Below are 20345 nucleotides of genomic sequence, written 5' to 3'. Positions count from 1 at the left end.
GTTTTGCATTCTAACACCCTGAGATAGATTCCCACACATGTTGGATATTGACATTTATACTGTATTTCCTTCTTTATGTTGGTACCTATGTAGTTAAAACATTCTTTGTATTGTTTCAGTATTTTCAGTAGGTGTTTTGTTCTCAAGGTTTTTAACATAATTCAAAAAGAACTGCATAAGTGTCACTAACTTCCTTTTCCCTGTTTGATATGATGGCAGCTGGTCTGAGTCACAGATAAGTAGGGATCCGGGATTTCTGTTTGCCACAGAAAAACACGGTAAAAAACGGATTTTCTCATTTTAAGGAGAAAAACCTAGATTTTCTCCTTTAAAGGAGAAAAAATGCAGGAAATGGTGGGTTTCCCTTTACAGGCTGATGGAGTCCCAACCTGCAAGGGGCTGGGGAGAGCAAGATCAGAAGGCGATCAGCAGGTGGTGTCATGTGCATGTGTATGCTCAGACATACACATGGCTGCCGGGCAGCCTGGAGAGCAGCTCCCGGAGGTAAGTGTGGGGGGGGCTGGGGGAGGATTGAGGCCCCCATAGTCAGGGAGGGAAGGAGGGAGTTGGGCAGGGCTGTGGTTGCTGCGTTGGCACATGGGACCTGGGGCCAGAATGCACGGCCTCAGGATCCAGGTGGGGAGTGGGACAGAGGTGTGGGGGGCTCGTCTAGGGGTCAGTTTGAGGCTGGCTCCCTGCTGCTGCATGTACTCTAAGGGGGGGGGGCACATACCCCTAGATTTCTGCATAGGAGCAGGCTGCCTGCTGTAGGCTTGGGGCTCCCTACCTGCTTCCTCTGCCTCCCACCTGGGGCCTCCACAGCCCAGTTCACAGGACACAACACAGCAGGAAAGAGGAGGTCAGGGAAGCTTGTTGCTGCCACAAGCTTCACACCACCTTCGTGATGTGCCCTGTCTGCCCAGCAGCAACGGGGTGGCGGAGTGAAGTTGTGCCTCATGCTGCTGCCAGGCAGGCAGGGGGTGCCTTGCTAGGTGGTATGGGGCTCTCAGTGGCAATGAGCTTCCCCGCCCAGCCCCTCTCTGTCCTGCCATGGCAGGTTCCTGCTGCTGGGCCACAAAGGCCTCAGGGGGAGAGTAGGAGGGTAGGGAGACCTGAGACTGCAGCAGGCAGCTCATCCCTACTCTGCAAGGGATCCCAGTTTTGACATGTTGCCTGTGGGGGAGCGGGAGTTGGGCTCTGTGCTTCACTCTGCTGAAGAAGCCTTTGCCTCCCACAGGTGGCAGCTGGGACTTAGGCATGACTGCTGGGGGCAAAGGGCTGCAGACCAGGTCCCTGGTCCCATAGCCCTGGCAGATGGGGGCCCCCTCCAGCGGGTCTAGGGTGGCAGGGGAGTGTGTGTGGGGAGTGACAGGCACTGGCAAGGCTGGGGTGCTGTGGTTGGGGAGTAAGAGGCACCAGCAGGGCCCAGGGGACTGTGGCTGGGGAGTGAGGGGAAGCAGCAAGGCTGGGGGCTTTGGGGTGGGAGTGAGGGGCTATGGCACAGGCAGGGTACTTACATATCAGGGCTGCTAAGTGCCACAAAGCAGTAGGGGGTACACCTGCAGCTGGACTTGTGCTCCGGTGAGTGAAGGGGGAAGGAGGAGCTCTGATTTTCCATGATAAAAAAATCAAAACTCAAACACCAAAACTTCTATGTATTTAGAATTTATTTTCTTGAAGTGATTGAGGCACTAGCAGGCTTCCAAACTGCTTTAAAATTGTAAATATAGCAATAAAATATTGTGTTCGGCCGATACCTATATATAGTGCCATTTCATTTCAATTATGGAATTGTGGAAAAATGTGGATTTTGGCAGTTTTAATCAGGGAATTTGCAATTTTTATCAGAGAAGTTGAGATTTTTAAACAGAGAATACCAGGATCCCTGCAGATCAAACATATGCCCCAATATCTTATTTTGACATAGGAACTTTGTAAGTCATTGAAATTCTGCCTGTGTATTATTGTACAGTAGTGCTGTGCAAAGCTTTGGTTCCTGATTCGATCTGGTGGAGATTTGATCCAATTTGGTGGCCAAATCTCTGAATCCAAATCGAATCAGAGGACTCTATAATCTCTTCGAATCAAACTGGTACCCTCCAAATCAATTCAGAGTGATTCAGAAAGATTTGGCAATTTGGACATAGACACAGCTTTAAGTGTTTTTTCTACATACCTCAAGGTACCAGGCAGCTCGTGAATACTGTGATACTGGGGCAGATGGAGTGTCCCACAGGGGCACAGGAGTCTCCCTAGTGCAGTTGGCAGCAGAGCTGGAAGTGGACCAAAAGCACTTCCTGTCCACTTCTGGGTCTGCCGGGGAGTGTGCTGCCCCCCCCCCCCCCCGCAACCCCCTGGTTTGGAGACAGGTGCTTCCTGGGTCTGGGGGGGCACCTGGGGTCCCCCTGCAGCCAATTGCCAAGCTGGGAGGAGTGTCTAGGGGCCCCTCTGTGCACTCCCCGGCAGACCGGGAAGTGGACCGGAAGTATTTCCAGCCCACTTCCAGGTTTGCCGCCAAGCATGTGGGGGGGCCCCCATGCTCCTGTGGGATGCTCCATGCGCCCCGGCATCACTGTGTTCACAAGCCGTGATGGTACCCCAAGGTATGCAGAAATCAGCATTGAATCTTCAGATTTGGATTCGGTTGAATCAAATCAGGGACAATGATCCGAATCAATGAATTGAAATACCGTCCCCAATTCAGCCCGAATCCGAAATGAGTAGGGCCCGCTTCACACACCCCTATTGTACAGCATACACTGTGTAATAAAACCTGGCAAACAATTTACAAAGATGCAGAATTTTTCTCCTGATTTCAGGTTTATGAAATCTTTCTCCTCATTTCAGCCTCTTTTCAGCCTACAATTCATCTCTTAGCCTGAAGAATAGTCTTTAAAGCACAGCTCTAATTAGCAGCTATTAGTAATGCATCACAATTTAAAATAATGCCCTTCATTACCATGAATAACAATTTTACTATTATTTAACAAAGAAAGATGCAAGCTTCATGCTTTGGAAGCTGTTCATCAACAGTTCCCTAGTTAGGTTTTCCTAGTAAGCGGAGCAGAAGCTTTCTAATCTTATCTCCATCTCTATGCATTTTAATGCACTATTGGTCACCTCCATCCACAATTACCTGGACATGGGGTCTCCTTTTTCTCAAATTAACTTTTGGTATGCCCACACCAATGTGCTGAAGCAACAGAAAAGCAGTAATTTATACCTCTGAACCATCAGTGCACAATCAATTTATAGTTTACATTTTACCCTGGTTTCTACTCTTTCCCAATCGGTATGTTTATTGAATCACAAGAGAAGGCTCATTTTGACAAAGTACTTTGAACTCTCTGTTAACCTTTGCAGCAAGTTTCAAGTAAAACAACAGACAAGTCCCAAGCAGGTGAATTAAGTCAACAGAGAGATCTACATGTGCAAAATGAGTACGTTCTGCCAAAGATTTAATAGAGCAGACAAAAGCTAATTCCTTTTTGCTTATCATGATACCGTCATCTATTACAAACTAAACTTTCCATTTTGCTTTTAAAAATAGAAATAAAGTAAGCATGGTACACAGCATGATGGGATTAGGATCTGTGAAGACAACGGCAGTCTTGCCAAGGAACTGGCTCTGAAGCAGGACCCTAACATGGTGAGGGAAGGACACTGATACAATAGCAGAGCTAGCTTCATTTGTTTTACTACTTTAGAGTCCTTATCCCATTAAAATCAAGCATGTTGAGTCACATATAAACCAGTGTAATTCCACTGATTTTAATGATTAAATATCACTCTTGGGATGCTTTGTTTTGGGTCACGATAGCAGATTTAATCCATATAAAATTTGGCAGCAATATGTTAGCTGATTGCTCATTTAAAAAATTTTCATAACTAATTTGATTTTCTTTCAGGTACCAAATGGAAAAAAAAAAATCTCAAAATTACGTTCTTAATTTGGTTGCTTAAACATATAGAACAGGTTCACCTCAAAACGAACAATTCACAGAAGAATCTTTATATCCTGCACTATAGCAGGGAATTTGGGCATAAGAACATAATAGAGAGATTTTCATATTTCAGTAAACAAAAGAGCCCTAGCTATTTGATAAAACACTGCTCATTTACATGGGAAAGTCAGACCATGTTGTTTATATTGTAATGTATTTGAAAGTGAAGTTTAAACCAATGTGCTTTGCTAAGTTCATGATGCTTTTATTGTATAACATGAGTTACAGGATGTTCTCAAGAACTCTATGAGAAAAACAAACTATATGTTCCTTTGTAGGGAGTTCCTGGGTGTTTCTGCAAGACAATATTTCAAAATGTTAATTGTGTTGAACCAGTTTTGAAATTTAGGTTACAGATTTTCAGAAGGAAAGAAAAAGGCATTCAGAGGAAGAGGAAACTACTGGCACTATATTGCAGCCTCACCTCTTCAAACGTAAATATGTAGTTATTTTTTGGTTTACTCCCATTGAACAACTGCTGGTAAAGCGGGGGGAGGGGGGAATCAAGATGTTCTTTGTTAGTATGTTAAATGCCAATAGAAAGGTCAACTAAGATTAATTTATAGTGCATTAAAGGAAACCCATAAATTCTATACACAGCTGTCTTTGTTGTGTACCTTGGTTTTAGAAGGTAGTTCTGGTATCAGTCTGAATAGCATGCACCACCCGAAACAAACTGTCAATGATAAAATCTAGTCTGTGTAACTGTTAATAGTAGATACACAGAGAGGAGTATGCACAATACTCAATATACAAATTCTGCAAAGAATTAAGAAACACAATATATGTTCAAAACATTGTGAAACAGCCATTGAAGGAGTACTTGAAAACATCTCTGCTCATCTTCATTCGATTGATAGCTAAATCATCTTTAAATTAAAAAAAATGCAAAACAATATTCTAAAATACAGTTTTAAAAAAATCCATTGGTTTGCAAAGAGGGTGTTCAAGAGATCAGTTTTAACTTTCTGTGATCAAGAGAGCTCTGGTGAACACAATATTATTTACAACGGGGGTTCAAGAATTTACACTTCAGGTCTCAGAAAGAATAATAAAAATCTTGGTTACTGAATATATTGAGATTCTTGCCTACTTCAGTTCCTTTTTTCAAGAGCAGTTTGCTATACACTGTTATTTCATTGGGCACACAAGTTTCAACTAGGTGTGAAAAACTGGAAATTCATAGCCAACAAATGGTTTTAAATTTGCATGGTATGGCTGGGCACTAAAGGTAGGTGATACCAGTATGGGGAAGGGAAATCAACACTTCACAAAACGGGCCACAAATAATACCATTACAAATTCATTACTTTATATTATTTTTCTCTCCTTAACAAAGGACTCATATTTATGAAGTCATATAAAAGAGTCAGTTGCCCAACCCCTTTGTAACAACTTCTAATGAATTTAAAATCAGCAAATAATGGTGCAATAAATGGAAAAATCTGAAAATATTTCATCATATTAAATAATAGTCATCAAATGAAATGTGAAGTTTAGGTGTGGAAAGGCCCCTGTGAGAACACTGAGTCCAGCTGAATCTGTGAATGTTTGATGAAGGAATTCCTTTACACATCATCTAAAACTTGATGCATCTACTCATTATGCTGAAGTGCATTTCAGTTACTAAACTCAGGGGTTTTATCACTGCAGGGCACTGCTTGGGACCCAGTCCCTTGTGCAGGCCACACTTCCCTTTCAATCAGTGGATGCTGCAAAGGGAATCAATAGGAAAGTGCAGACGCTAGGACCCTGGGGATGCCTCCCCTACTGCAGCAGAGATACTAAGGTTGTTTACACAAATGACATTTTTCACAGGAAGGGGACCCTGAAAGTGGTCTACAGCTGTGACTTAACACATGTGCATGACTGCAGAGCACTTTTAAAATGGCCAATCACACGAAAAGTTAACCCTGGACACATGAAGTATTAGAGTAAGGAATTCTAAAACAGAGTGCCTTAGGGAACACGCGTTCCCTCCAGGGTGAATTTTTCACATGAGGATGGGTTTGGACTGCTGCTTGCCCCAGAAGCACCAGCCCAACCATGCTCCTGCGCATGTCCGTGGGGGAGGAAGAAGGAAGGGGAGGGAGCAGCCAGAGCTGGTGTGGCGGGGGGGTGGGCAGGATGGAATGGAGTCCCCTCAGCTTGTGGGGCCCTGCTAACTACCCCAGCTAGGGTCCTGGGGAGACCTGGGCTGGTCCCACGAGGGACTTCCTTTCCACCCTGTCACCCCTCACACTCTGGACGTTCAAAAGCTGCTGCTATCAAAGGCCTGGGCTAGGGAGAGGAGTGGCTCAGCAGCGTCTTTGGAGGCTGCTTGTGCACCCCCACCAGCTAGAGCCACTCCAATCCCTCCCCACCCCCCCCCGATCCAACAGGCAAACATCTGTTGGGCTCTGACTCATGGAGCTGTATGTAAGGCACCATGAGTTAAAGCAGACATCTGTAAGCACCCTAAACTGAACACAGTAGACAACAGGACCCTGGAGACGCTTCCTCTGCTGCGGTAGCTGGAGTTATGCTACTGATTTCCTAAACTGCCTCCAGCCTGATCCACTCTATTCATGGGCTGGATTTAACCCACAGATCATAGGTTGCCAACCCCTATTTAAAGCAATATTGAAATTTCTTCCCTCCTTGTTGCCTTTCTCCTTCTTTTAATAAAGAGGCATTTTTGCATGACTTCAAATTTGAAAATGAAGAAAATTCAGACAAAGAGGCAAAGACTTAAGCAAAGCTATTTTTGCCACATTTCTTTCCATTCCATAGTAAAAAATAATTATCACTGAATTATGCGTTCTCTTTCATAGCTCAGTGTCTCCTTCTGGTTCACCTGGTAAAAAGATTTACTGCCTTGTGTTAATTCTATTAGTTGTGGTGGGATTCCCCTGGTCCGGGCCCTGGGCAAAAGAGCTATACGGCCATCTTCAGGGAATCTACTGCAAGCCCTAACACAGTAGTGTGGTGGTGAAGCTACAACATAGAAAACAAAGAACTTTCTGCTCAGGCCTATTATCACGATGTAGCTTAGGTCAGGCAGCCCACAGTCTGCCTAGATTATGTTGGGGGATGAAGAATAAAACAGAATTGAGATTGAGGGATTCTTCAAGCCATTATTAGCTCACTCCTCTCATCACTGAGAGTCTTCTGTTACTTCATCCATATACTTAAACATAACTGGCTCAAACATCATCTTACTGATACCATTTAATATTAATAGTTGAAACAGATAGAAACTGAAGATTCTTTTCCTGAGTCATAGCGCTCATTTTTTTTTTGCCTGTTTCGTATTTTATATGTATTTCACCTTGGAATGAGCGTTTTCACTTCATTCATTTTATATATGATTTGACTTTGACTTTCCTATGAAATTTTCTTGCTGCAGTCTGTAGGTAGCAGAAACTGTTCGGGGGGGCAAATATTGACAAAGTATTTCTAGAGAAATTAAAGCAAAACATTTAAAGAAACTTATCTCTTGGCTTCAGACACCTGCAAGCATCTCTCCAAACAAATTAGAGAAAAGGCTGAAACACAGTAAGCCTTTCCACAAATAGAAATTAAAGTCCTGACCCTGAAAACGAGAACATACTACATGGTTTTATTTATGACTCACTAAAATCAATGGGGCAATTTGCAGGAGTAAATCTATATAGTATATGAGCATTTGCAAGATCAGTCTGATGTTAAACATCCTAATCATATACAGATTCAGGTTTCACAGCTCAGTGCTCTCTCCCTCGTGTCCTATCCAATAATCTTTGGAAAAATTCTCATTTGGAAATATACAAGGAAAAAAATAATGAAAAAGCAAATAAGTGCTATTTATTTGCTTTGGATATGAAAATTCCAAAATCAAAATTCTCGGCAGGATGAGAGAGTTCCTCTTTCAATGAAATTTGCAATAGCTAAAAAAAAAAAAAATTTTTAAATTTAAAAAATAAAGACTGAAGTGATCTTTTTCTAGCACTTTCTAACCATCTTTTCTTGAAAAAAATGGAGTGCACTTCAGAATCGTGTTTAGATGCAGTTACCACAAGCTATTATTTAAATACACTAGTGCCAATTACCTGGAGTAATTAGTCTTACCCTCCTTTTGGATAACCACTTTTTTCCAAATAATTAATCACCATGATATAAAATACTGACAACTGCATACTGTACTTTACTGTACAACAAATATATGGTAAGAATTGTGTGACTGAGATAACTGGCAGCTCGTGTATGAGTCAGAGAGTGAGAGGGAACATTATAGGGTGGGGCGAACAACTGCACTGCCGCGCCTGGGACTTCCATTACACTGGCAGACACAATACTTGCTGCTGTTAATACAAAACCTCCTTGTTAACTGACGTTCTGGAAAACTGACTTCCAGATAATCAATGCTCTACTGAAGGGGTAGGCAACCTCTGGCATGTGTGCCAGAATGTGGCACTCATGCCAGAATATGGCATGCAAAGGCATTTTGCTTGGCACAAGCATCTCAGGGAAGGGGCTGGGGCCGCACTGCCACAACAAGGATTGGGCCCCTTGCAACTCCTCTGCCGTCCATCCCTGGTATGCTGAAATCTTTTAAGTTGAGGTTGTAGGTGTGTTTGACACTGCCCAAAAACATTGCTGACCCCTGCTCAACTGGAACATGCAAAACCACCATGGTGTAAAACTGAAATCTGAAATGTCCTTTTTCCCCACTGAAGGTAGGGAGATTTCTATTGACAAGAGGCCATTTTTAATTAAACCAGGATCAAGACTTTTCTTCACTGTTATTGTGTGGCACCTTTGGCTAAACTTACAGTGCCCACATACAGTCATTAATGTTTCTACTGGAAGAATCACTTCTCTCCTGGTTAAAAAACCTATGAGTGTACAATTTCTCCTGTGGGAAGCATGCCCCCTTAGGGAGAAAGGCCTTCCAGGTGTCAATCTGAAAGATCTCACTTGCGAGACAAACCCTCTTGCAAAAATGAACACTTACACACTCCCCTCTCAGTCTGGTCTGGGAGGAGAGTGGAGCAAGCAGTTGGAAAATGCTCCCCTTGTTTTCCCAGACCAAGAATTGCTTGATCAGGTAAAGGGGTGGGAGACATTGCCCTGTTGCTCTAGTCCCATCCTAGACTGGTCTGGGAGGGGACTGAAGCAGCTGCTGAAGCTCCCCATCTCTTCCCCAGGCAAGAACTGCCTGGTCTTGGAAATGAATAAGGGGCTTTGCCCCACTTCCTTCCATCCCATAGACTGGTCCAAGAGAAGAAAAGCTCCCCGTCCACTCCCTACAACTGGGTATCCCCAGCTTGCAGAATGGGCTGAAGTCTTTTCCCACTGCTCTACTCCCTCCCTGGGAACCACGGTTTCCCATGCCTTCCCCAGACTGGGATCACCTGGTTTCGAGAAGGCCTGAAGAGCAGGGGAGAAGAGGCTGTTGCAGGCTGGATGTCTGCACTGCATCCTCGCCTAGAAAGATTTCTAGTCAAAATATCTCTAAGAAATTTCCACCGCTAAAAACAAACGTCTGCTTGTGGCCAGTGTATTTTTCTTATTTCTGACAACGATCCCAGGCTATAAGGACTTAACTTAAAAGATTTTTTGTACCTTTGGTTGAAGATTTGGATGAAGCAGCACATAACCATTAGGGTCAATTGCAAAATAATATCCATTTGGGCAGAGCTGAAAGAAAGAAAAAATGTTGCATGGTGTCATAAGGGTGTTTAATGGAAAATGAACAGCCTTCTAATAACGCTCAGAATCTGGAAAATATACAGTCAACAGCTGGGGTATAAATCAGAGAAATTATTTCTGTGGCTTGGGTTTCCAACAGCAACAAACATTTTCTTGGAAATTAACTAGTTAAATGCTTTGCCACACACATAGGATAAAAAAAAAATGCTCGCATGCAAACTCAGATTTGCAGTGAAGAAAACTTTGCTGAAGAAAAGCACTATATAGGAGCTATGCATAATGATGACTTATTATGGTGGCACGCCGTGTGCACAGTAATAAGAATATAACATAGAACTAGCTTTTAGATTAATAGCAGGATTGTGGGCTTCAGGCTGAGTAATAATCTATGGCTGTCTGGTTTCAGGGCTGCTGGAATACAGCCATAATATGCAAGTGAGCTACAGGATACTGATGGGCAGTTCATAGGTCAGTACTGATAAGGACTATAGAGGAAGCAAACTCTAAAACTGTCAGAAGTATAAGTGTATACATTGTCTACTATGGGGGTGGAGAAGAGGAAGAATGAAAAGAGGCTCTTAATTATCTAATTCACCACCATGCCTAGTGCTAGATGCTGCAGGAAAGAGCACACTATGATAAGCGTGAAGGTAAACAGTTGGTGCCATCACAACCATGAAAAAGGGGACTTACTGTAAACCTTGGTGTCAATTTTTTTATATCTTCCAAAGAGACATCGACTCCCATTACTCCAAGAATCAGCTGGTTCTGAGTAAGATTCCAAAATGTTAGCATACAATTTAATATATTTACAGTGTACAATAGTAGAAAGAGGTGTATCTTAATTTTGCTTTCCCCATTTTTTGATAGAAGTAACCTACTTTTGTATATAAAGTATAGTGTCATTATAACAAACCAGCAACAGGAGCTGTTTTGCCCCTCCCCCCACTCCATTATCATGATGCAGCCAACATCCCCTATTAATAAACTTTTCTCTTGGTCCCATGGGGGTTCATTATAATGAGATTGTATTGGGTGTCAGCTAGTCTTTTGGGGCAGAAGCTGTCTTACGTATGTAAAGGTGAAAATCAGCTACCATACCCATATGAGACTGATTAACTGCCAAGAAATGTAGAGCAGTTGGCCTAAACTGGAAAGACCTTATTCCCTACCAGCCATTAAATGGGACAGTATTAACATATGCCTCAGAGCATTAGCCTTCATGTCAATGGGCACATCTACACAAGCTGTATACTCGGTAGTTGCCTAATTAGCTCTGCAGTAAAATGTCTGCATCTACACATGTGCTGCTATTAGGATGGAGTAAACTAATTAACAACACCTTAAGATACACAGGTAACATCCTATGGCACCTATTTACTCCACCACAATGCACATGTAGATGCTGATGGAGCTGGCTGGGACTGCCTGCTGGCTAGCACCTCACTGAACGGCCCTCGTGCCCCAGCCAGCCCCTCCAAGGCACGTAGAGTTGGGTCAGAATAACAGTGGGCTAGCAGGCTGACCCCGGAGTCCCCTGCCATCTGTAGCTGCTTTGCCACAGCTTAATGTACTGCAGTCCCGGGTGCATGTGCAAACGGCATGCCCAAGAGCAATAAACTTCAGCACAAACTGCTCTGGAGTTTATTCAGGTATGCGCATTGCATATGTAGATGCACCCAAGATCTCAAAAGGTAAAACCAGGGGTGGGCAATTGTTTCAGCTGGCTGGCTACTTCGTGAGTTTTGGTGAGCTGTGGAGGGCCACACATAAAATCTTTTAGAAGATTTTGTTTTAACAAATTACAATTAAAAAACAAACCATACACTAAAAATGAAACATCTGCTATAACGTATTTACTTTTATTAAAAAAAAAAAGTCCCGATTTATGTTTTTTATGATGTCTTAAAATAAAGTCTTACTCTAGTATATTGTGGGGGAAGTGGGAAGTTGGGAGGCGCGTATGGGGGCATGGGAGAATATGGGGTGTGTGTGTGGGGGGGTGCATGTGTATGGGGGGCTGGCCATGCACTAGGTCCTGGGAGCTGGCCAGGGGACTGGGAGGAGGGCAGGGGGCATATGCTACAGAGTTCACCCGGATGGTGCAGTGAATGTGCAGATGCAGACCACTTTCCCATCTGGCTGCAGCTGCCTCTGCAGCAGCCTGCTGGGGGTGAACCACGAGCTGCTTCTGCTTGGGGCAAGCTGTGCCATGCTGCTGCCCACACCTGTACTGCACCCACTGACAGCACCGCCGTGGCCCCAGCCAGCACACAGTGCTGCTGCTGCTGCAGTTGCCTAGGTACTGCTCGGCTCCCTGCACCTCCAGCAGTTCCTCTTCCTCCTGCCCCTGCTGCACTGCTCCGGGCTGCAGGTATCATGGGGAATCAGTGGCAGGCACTACATGCCCAGTAAGGCAGGGGAGGAAGCTGCAAGCAGGCAGCTTCTGCCTCAGCATGTGGGGCTCCACCTCCCGCTCCTGGCCACCTTCTTGGTGCGACGAGCAGCCATCTGTGGGCAGCTGAGTGGGTGGAAAGTGGAAGCAGGCGAGACTCAGCCCCATGCAGAGAACTGCGGCAGCAGCCACGGGCCAGATACGATCAGTTGGTTGGCCAGATCTGGCCTGCAGGCTGTATTTTGCCTACCCTTGTGTTAAGTGGTAAGAAGATACAAAGATCCAAGTAAATATATATAGGCTCCCACATTAAGAAACTTATGTTTTCATGGTTGAGTGTGTAAGAAATACAGTAAACGACAGATAACAGTATAAACATGTGGGGTGTCTTTATTCATTTTATAGAATTACGGAAAAATAGGGCTGGAAGGGCCATCAGGGGAGTGATCTAGTTCAAAGTGTGTGTGTAGCTCTGTGATGCCAAGGAAACATTTAAATTCAAGATTTTCTAATTCTGAGCATTTCACTTTGCAACTCAAGGGTTACTATACAGTATGCAATTTACAGTATATTTATAAACTTATTTGGGTCATCTTTCAAAAAAAGTAGTAAGCGCAGTATGAAGTTAGATCATGTAATAAAGATGCCCTTTTGAGAGGAAGCCAGATATTCCTCTTCTATACTCAGAAACCCACCTGTCCTTTTTTGACACTCTCCTAGGTAAGTGACTGTTCTTCCATGTAAATTGCCTATTGTCCTGAAACTTCATAGCTTCCATTGTTTTTTATAAAGGCAAATGGACATCCTCTCCTGGAACATCTCTGTATGATTACCACCTGTTCCCCATCTAGCTATTCATCCCATAAGGAATTCTCAGTGTCACCAGGTCACGCAGGAAGATCAAGTAATGTCACATATTGAAACTTAGGACAACACAATCTGTATTTCCTGATTTCCAGGTTATCAGAAACTTGATGTAACAGTATATTTCTAGCTGTACATGCAATTAGACTGTAGCCTATAATCTTTTATGCAAATATCTATTTCCAGGGAGATTTCTCCACCAAGTTTAATTAATATAACTGAAATGTCTTTTTGACTTAAGTAAAACTTCATGCTTACTTTTTTTCCATCTTGGTCTTTTGTTAGATTGAAGACAGGCAGGGTTCCGGTAATGACTAGGCCCAGTTCCTGGAATATAATCAGAGATGGAAAACAGCAGTTAATGGCAAACATTAAACTAGAATATGTTAAAACAAATCCTTACTTTCTCTAAATCTGTGATATTTTTAGTTTGGGTATTAGGTTTTTTTGAAAAAACTGAAAAAGCAAACTTTGAATATAATAATATATTCTAACATGAGTGATCATTGTCAAATAATGGATGTAAAGCACTGAGCAAATATTTTTAATAAGGTAATTAATGATCATACTTTTCAAATTCCATGGCTTATCAAAAATGCGTGCATGCAATTCTTGGTATGTGGCAGGTGAAAGGACCAGTTTTAAAAAAGGAATGGTGTAATACAATCTGACATTGCATAAAAATTAGGATAATGAGACTGTATTTACATCTATACACCATTTTTCTCTCTCACAGTTACTGCTAACTAAGGTATTTATTAATAAAAAAAATAAAAAGGGTAGTAAAAATGTAGGTAACAAGCGGGTAACGTGACAAAGCTGTAAGGAAAACCGATAAAGTAGGTTACACTACTCCTGGTATCTACATTTTGCCTCGTCATTCCAGGAATGCTACCTTTAAACAGGAGTGTGTCTTGGGATGATGCCCAGTAACAAGGTTATTACATCACAGCTAAAATAATAACAATACTTTAGCTACAATTCAAGTTTCAGTAATATGTCAGGTGTATCGTGTGGATTTGTCATCTTACTTTTATCATTCGTTCTTGGAGCTCTCCTCAAAAACTCAAATGTCAGTGGCTCCAAAACTTTTTTCTTGTCATGATCCCATTTTGAATGGGGAAAATTTCAAGCTACCTCATGCATGTAGTTGCAGCTTTTTGTGTTCTCACAATTATTGGGAGGTGGGGCATTATTATATAGTAAGTGCCCCTATCTATTTAATGTGTGGATTGGAACAGATATGCCAAGACTGCACGACAGCAGACATTTGTAAGTCCCTGGTCCTGGTAACTGCAGGTCCATGTGCTATTTCATAGGAAGTCAAAATTAAACTGGAACAAATTTAATCATTTTATTTAGAAATAAAAACCATTCTGGTTTAGCTCTGACTATCAAGTAACTGAGGGCACCAATGAAAATTGAGGTGTTGTAAGTCTCCATCCCCTGTTAATTAAGGCAACTATGCTTTCACCCACAAATATGTCCTACTGAAAGCTAAACCAGGGCAGCCTGTCCTTGAATGAAACAGAGCTAAGTTGTCATGGTAGCAGAGGACACAGGGACCATTATGAAGCAACTGATGCACAATACAGTCTTAATACCTGCAAGAAGCCTGACTAAGACACATTACATAGTAAGCCTTTGAAGAGACTCAAGATGACATGCTTTTACAGACGTAATGGGAAAAATTCTGTAGCAGAAGCATGCTCACTCAAAAATCATTCCTGGCTCAGGCTGAACCATTCCCACATGTTTTTACTTCTGGACAGATTAGTGGAGAAGAGAGGTGAGATGAGGTCATTACAATGGTAAATGCAACAAAAAGTGACAAGCATTTTAATTGTCTGGATATTGGGCCCAGGCAGACAGGTCAAAGTGGGAAGCAACAATGATAGTTTTAGAAAGACTCTTCGCAAGAAAGTCTTCTAAGAGTATCATTGTTGCTTTCAACTTCGTCAAGGGAAAAGGGATGGTCAAATATCACACTATGGCGAATTTGCCCAAGTAAAAGGAAGAACAGATTGCACATAGAAAGGGAAACGCTAGGTGCATAGAAAGGGAAAGGCTAGGTGCTAACGAGAATCACCTTCAGCACCTCCATGTAGTCACCAATATAATGGGGGTGCAGTGCCTGACACTTTGGGACTGGGATGAGGTCAGAGAGAGAAAGGTGAATAAATGGAGTCCAGCAGCTTAACAGATGCCAAATGAACAGATGAGAGAAAACATATTTCTAGGTGCTATGTTGACATAAAACAAGTACTCTACTAACAAATATTAGAATATGTCTGAACTAAAGCACCCTAAGTAGAAGGGGTACATTTGCAACATTGGGGCCTGCAGCCAGTATTATGTTTTATAAAAAGAAAACTCCTAAACTGGGCTGAACTGGGACCCTACAGTTGAGCAGACTCCAACTAATGGGATTTTGAAATCTAGATCCTCATTCAACCCTCTGACTACTGCAGTTACCAAGGCTCAGAGTCACCATGGCCTTCCTGGATCCAGCCTGACCTACATTTTACAGCTTTGATACATCCTTACTTGAAAAAATATTTATACTGAGAACTTCTGGCACGTTATGAATGTGGGCAAAAAACCTGAAGAAAAGACTTGATGTAAAAGCATTTTGTAGCCCACTGAAACTAAACTCACATAATGTTTGTGTTCAGGTATCATAGTTCTTTTTAATTAAGTGAATCTCTCTCCAATCTCATATTGCAAAATTATCTTTGACTTGAGAACAGGATATGCACAGAACATATGAACTTTCTTCATAACATCCTTTATGTTTCCAGTAAATACCTCAACAGCAACCAAGAAATCATGGTCAATGAACTTCTGGCTACTGAAACTATAAGGACACAAAAATTGGCTCTTCTATGTCACACACTGTTCTACAACGAATGGATAAAAAATGAGCATTTTACGGTAATACTGACAGGAAGAAGAGCATTTTGACATGACTTTAGATGAACTTAGATAAACATATGATGTCAAATGACCATTTTACAGTAATTTAAGCAAAGTTAGACGTACATGCAGCACATTTATCTACTTCAGTCTGAGCTGTTGATAATAATACTTAGCTTTTCGTAGTTTCCTGCGTCTGTTTGTTTTACACGACTCAAATGATAAATTAAGCAGCCAAGAAAGTGCTGGAGTATATCCTTTTGTTTGTTTCCTCCATTACATGGACTGCTAAGTTAAACAAACAGTTGGCTGAGAAAATAGCTAATTGCAATAACTGTGCCCTTTGGAGACTCAAATTGAAATCCTGGTCAGGTAACAGGTGGAAATGAGTTTGCTGGCACCACCACGGTATTTGCCAGTTACAGTTTTCAGAGCACAAGGCCTCCAGATAATTTAGTAAAACTGTTAGCCTTTGCTGTGATGAAGACAGACATCATTGAGAAATCGTGTTTGCTTCAAGTCAAGAACAAGCTGCATTTAGAGACTGTGCAAAGACTTTGTGGAATAAATTACACTTCTCGCAATGCCACTATACTGGAGAAAATTGATACATACAAGTGACATCCCAGTGGGTTACAGCAGTTCAAAAAGCTATCTTATTGCAATGTAACCTTATGGAGAATCCTTTGAATTATTAGTCTATAAAGGGCTGAGTCCTTAAGTTTGTGGGCAGTGGGTAGAGGTGGGAGAATTCTTCATGTTATAACGCTTTCTCTCTATAACTGATGCTCTCCTTCACAGTTCATGAAAGCATTAAATGATGCACTGTAGGTGTAACATGAGGTGGGGAAGAGGGGCACATGCCTCAGTAAGGGGTATTGGCTAAGGGTAGGGGCATCAGGATGGCATCACCCCATGATTACTTGCTGCAGCCTACCTCACTGATATGCCTGCTGTCTTGCTGTACTCTGTAGACAAACCCTGGCCCCAGAAAGCAGAAGCAAAGCATTCTGGAAATCACAGTTTAGTAGAGCAGAGCTGGAGGTTTTCTGGGGGGGTTGTGGGAATGGGGGTTGGAGGCTGTCCTCTGAACATGGGGTTGGGTTGAAAAAAATTAGGGTGAAAGTTTCCTCCACAGCAGCAAGCAGCAAACTTCCCTGGCCAGTCCAGAGAACTACAGTTCCCACAATGCCTTCACACCACTTGGCTCTGTTCTGTTCTTGCACTTGAAGAAGATGGGGGGAAGAAGGGAGTATCTGCTCATGGTGCATTTATCCCATGCTATCCCTCTGATCTCAGCCAAGTAAGATTCTGTTTTTCCTTAGACTCTGAATACAATGATTATTAAACGCACAAACAAGTATACTCGTTATTGAGAATGTTATTTTACTATAGAAATAAATCTAGATCATACCAGTGCATCCAAATAGACATTGGTCCACTGTACTTGTTTTGATTTGTTTCCAGCTAAAACCATAGGTCTGCCCAAAACATCCAAATATTCCTGTCAAGAAGGTTGAGAATTTCATCATTGGCACATCATTATTGAACCAACATCCAGAAACAGTACCAAAAAGAAAACAAATCAAATGACAGAAAACAAATACGATGGGATCAGGATTACGGGGCAAAATTCAGCACCTGTGATATTAGACAGACAAACTCTCATGTTCTTTGTCCTTTCAAGGGCAGGCATTAGTCTAGACTGACCCCAAACTGATTCCAGCAGGGGGAATATTGAGACAGTCCTGGCACTGCAGAGTCAAGACCCAACAGATATTCTACCAGTTTTCTTTCCACTATTCACATATACAAAAATGAAATATAGATAGAATGATAAATTTACAAGATTACAGGACCCTCAACTCTATGGGGAAGAAAAAGGGGGAAGTGATTACTTACACATTTATACATCCTTGTAAAATGGTTTGAGGTGTATGGGTGGAATGCATAGTATGAAAAGGTAAAATTACGGAGTAACTTTAAATGGATTAGGGGAAGTGCCTACAGAAGCCAGGTCAGTTTTTAGGCTCTCTGATCTAGCACTAGACATAGCTGTAACAAATTCCCACATTTTTTCCAGCACAAAGATGGAGGGAAAAAAGGCCTGAAGAAACTGAGCATCAGAATCCATTGATTTAGATGATTCTTATACCAGGAGTAACCAGCTCATAAGTATTTATGGACAGAACTATAAAAACGGGGTTTAAATAGCAGATTGGTAACTAAGGACCAATTAAGTGCTATTTCCACATCTAAACATAGCCGCAAATGTTGGCACTGATGTAGATTTGAGATTGAATTTCCACTTGTGCAGCAACACTTACCCACATTTACCTTCCTGCCTCGCCAGTCCTATTTTGCCACAAAGCATATAGAGCCATAGTGGAGCCTCCTCAGCATGTTATGCAAGTGGAAATTCAATCTAAACTCTGTGTAAACGACAGGCATGCCACTTACATAGCAACGTCTGAGCAGATAAGTAGCACTTAGATTCACAAAGGTAAAATAGCATTTGGCCCTGGATATATCTATAATAATTTGCAGTGGCTTTCATGGGACAGTCCTTATTGGAACAAGTATCTTTAGCGTGTTGATCATGTGTATTTCCTGCCTTCAGTGAGTGCAGGAGCATGGACTGAGAGTAGGGATCTAATGAACAAGTCTACACGTTGCCACAGCAATGTGCTACATCGCTGTACGGTGTGCTATGGTGATATAGCAATCATGTGAGTCTACATGCGATCATCAGCTACTTCACCACAGTGGTGCACTCCCTCATTTTAGCATGCTGCTATGGCAATGTAGCAGCAAAATCCAACCATGCACTGCACACACAGCACAGAATGGGCGGTTACTGCGCCGTGCTTTAGTCATGTTCCTAAAGGAAGTACTAAACCACAGTGCCATAGTTATGTCACCATACGGCGACATGTAGATGCACCCTATGAGGAATAACTCCTATTTTTGGTTTGACTTGGAAAATCCATAGATAAACTTGACCATCTCGAATTCATATATTTTTGCCTACCACATTATGTCTCTTTCTGGCAATGCCAAAATGGCTGAAATTACGTTATTTGCTGGTCCGACAAATACAAGAATTACCAACAACTGCACAAGAAAACCTCTTAAATTTTCATTTAAATATTCAGGGTTTTCACCTAGCATGGATTCATAGAATCATAGGATTCAAAGGGACCTTCAGGATTATCTAGTACAACTACCAACATAAAAGATTTTAAAATAAAATAAAAGAAATCCTGTTAAATACTTTTGTAGAATAACTCAGATCTGAAGGAATGTCTTAATATGTTAGATCTTACAGGTATTATGTTCATACTATTTTTACTTTGTTCAAACAGAAATTTTTTTTGTTTGTTAGACTAAACAAAAATAGTATCTACAACATTTTATTACTGTTGTTATATTTTTTACTTATGAGTAGGTCTACTGTGTGCAAGCACTACAGACTTACCTGTGTGTTTATTCTTATTGCGCCAATGGAAGGGATTTCATAATAGTAACCTAAAATGTATAACAGAAATGATAAAATACCACTATCCTCTTCATTAGGGAGTATCAATTACCCTATCCCTTTTTCCTGAAGGAATAATGGAAAGTAGCTTAAACATGAACAGGTTGCAGGAAAGACTTTAATACTTGCTTTCATTGGGATGCAAAGAAAAAAAAGAGAACTTTCAAGATTACTGTGGAAAAAGGAAAAAAATAAACCCCAAAACCTCTTATCCTTGAAGAGCCTTGGTTTTTAAGGCTTCTATGCTGTTGGCTATTCTGCAATATGTCTCTGCCTGTGACTACACCTTTTCTCTTGAGAAAAGTTGCAGAGCAACAGTTGCAATTTTGCTTTTTTACAAATCAGCATGCACTTAGTGTCAAAAAAACCTTTTGACTAGCTCGTTAAGATATTTTAAAATGATTTCCAGGAAATATCCTGAAGGACATTTAAAAGTCTTCCCATTTTTTTTTAGCCTCGATCATCACATTTGGAGAACAGATATTATTAATGTTCCTGCCCATTTCAGTGTTTTTTGTCTCTATGCAATCCTTACAGAAAGTTTTTACCCATCAAGTCCACAGGAAAAAACCAAGAACTTTCTGGAACTGAAATAATTCTGCCAAATGTAATGGTGCTGCAATGATTAACGGGACACATTGGCACATCTTGCTGATGTCTTTCCATTTCTAGAGATTTATCTTGAGAAAAAATCTCAAGCAAATAGCAAGAGTCAGAGAGCCGTTCAGAGTTTTAGTGGCAGCTGGATTCTTTATAAACCATGTAGCTTGGTAACATTTATTATATTCTCACTTTGTTTCTGATTATTCAGTTGAACTTAATTAAATCAGTTCAGGTGTTTTGAAACTGTACACAGTGAGTAGTTACTTTTGTATCTATGGGCAATTAACATGCTTCAGACTTGGCAAACTGCCTGTGTAATTCTCTCTCCCATCAAATACCCCAAAATCTAATT

At 41.7% G+C, this 20345-nt stretch overlaps 1 protein-coding gene across 4 annotated transcripts in view; it reads right to left on the bottom strand.

The window, feature by feature from the left end:
• CACNA2D1 (calcium voltage-gated channel auxiliary subunit alpha2delta 1) overlaps window positions 1-20345 on the bottom strand; it is a 653615-nt gene that overhangs the window by 67365 nt on the left and 565905 nt on the right. For 2 of the 4 annotated variants that reach the window (XM_090041889.1, XM_090041890.1), the window contains exons 14-19: window positions 19331-19380; window positions 17267-17356; window positions 13195-13263; window positions 10371-10445; window positions 9591-9665; window positions 3137-3193 (exon numbers count right to left, since the gene is read on the bottom strand). In XM_090041889.1, the coding sequence (XP_089898015.1) occupies window positions 3137-3193; window positions 9591-9665; window positions 10371-10445; window positions 13195-13263; window positions 17267-17356; window positions 19331-19380 (416 nt within the window). The remainder of the gene's footprint in view (window positions 1-3136; window positions 3194-9590; window positions 9666-10370; window positions 10446-13194; window positions 13264-17266; window positions 17357-19330; window positions 19381-20345) is intronic. The other 2 variants (XM_090041891.1, XM_090041892.1) reach the window with 1 other exon arrangement.

Source organism: Crocodylus siamensis, chromosome 4 (assembly GCF_052110815.1).
Source record: "Crocodylus siamensis isolate JL-2025a chromosome 4, ASM5211081v1, whole genome shotgun sequence".
NCBI lineage: Eukaryota > Metazoa > Chordata > Crocodylia > Crocodylidae > Crocodylus > Crocodylus siamensis.
This window is presented reverse-complemented; position numbering and strand designations above follow the sequence as displayed.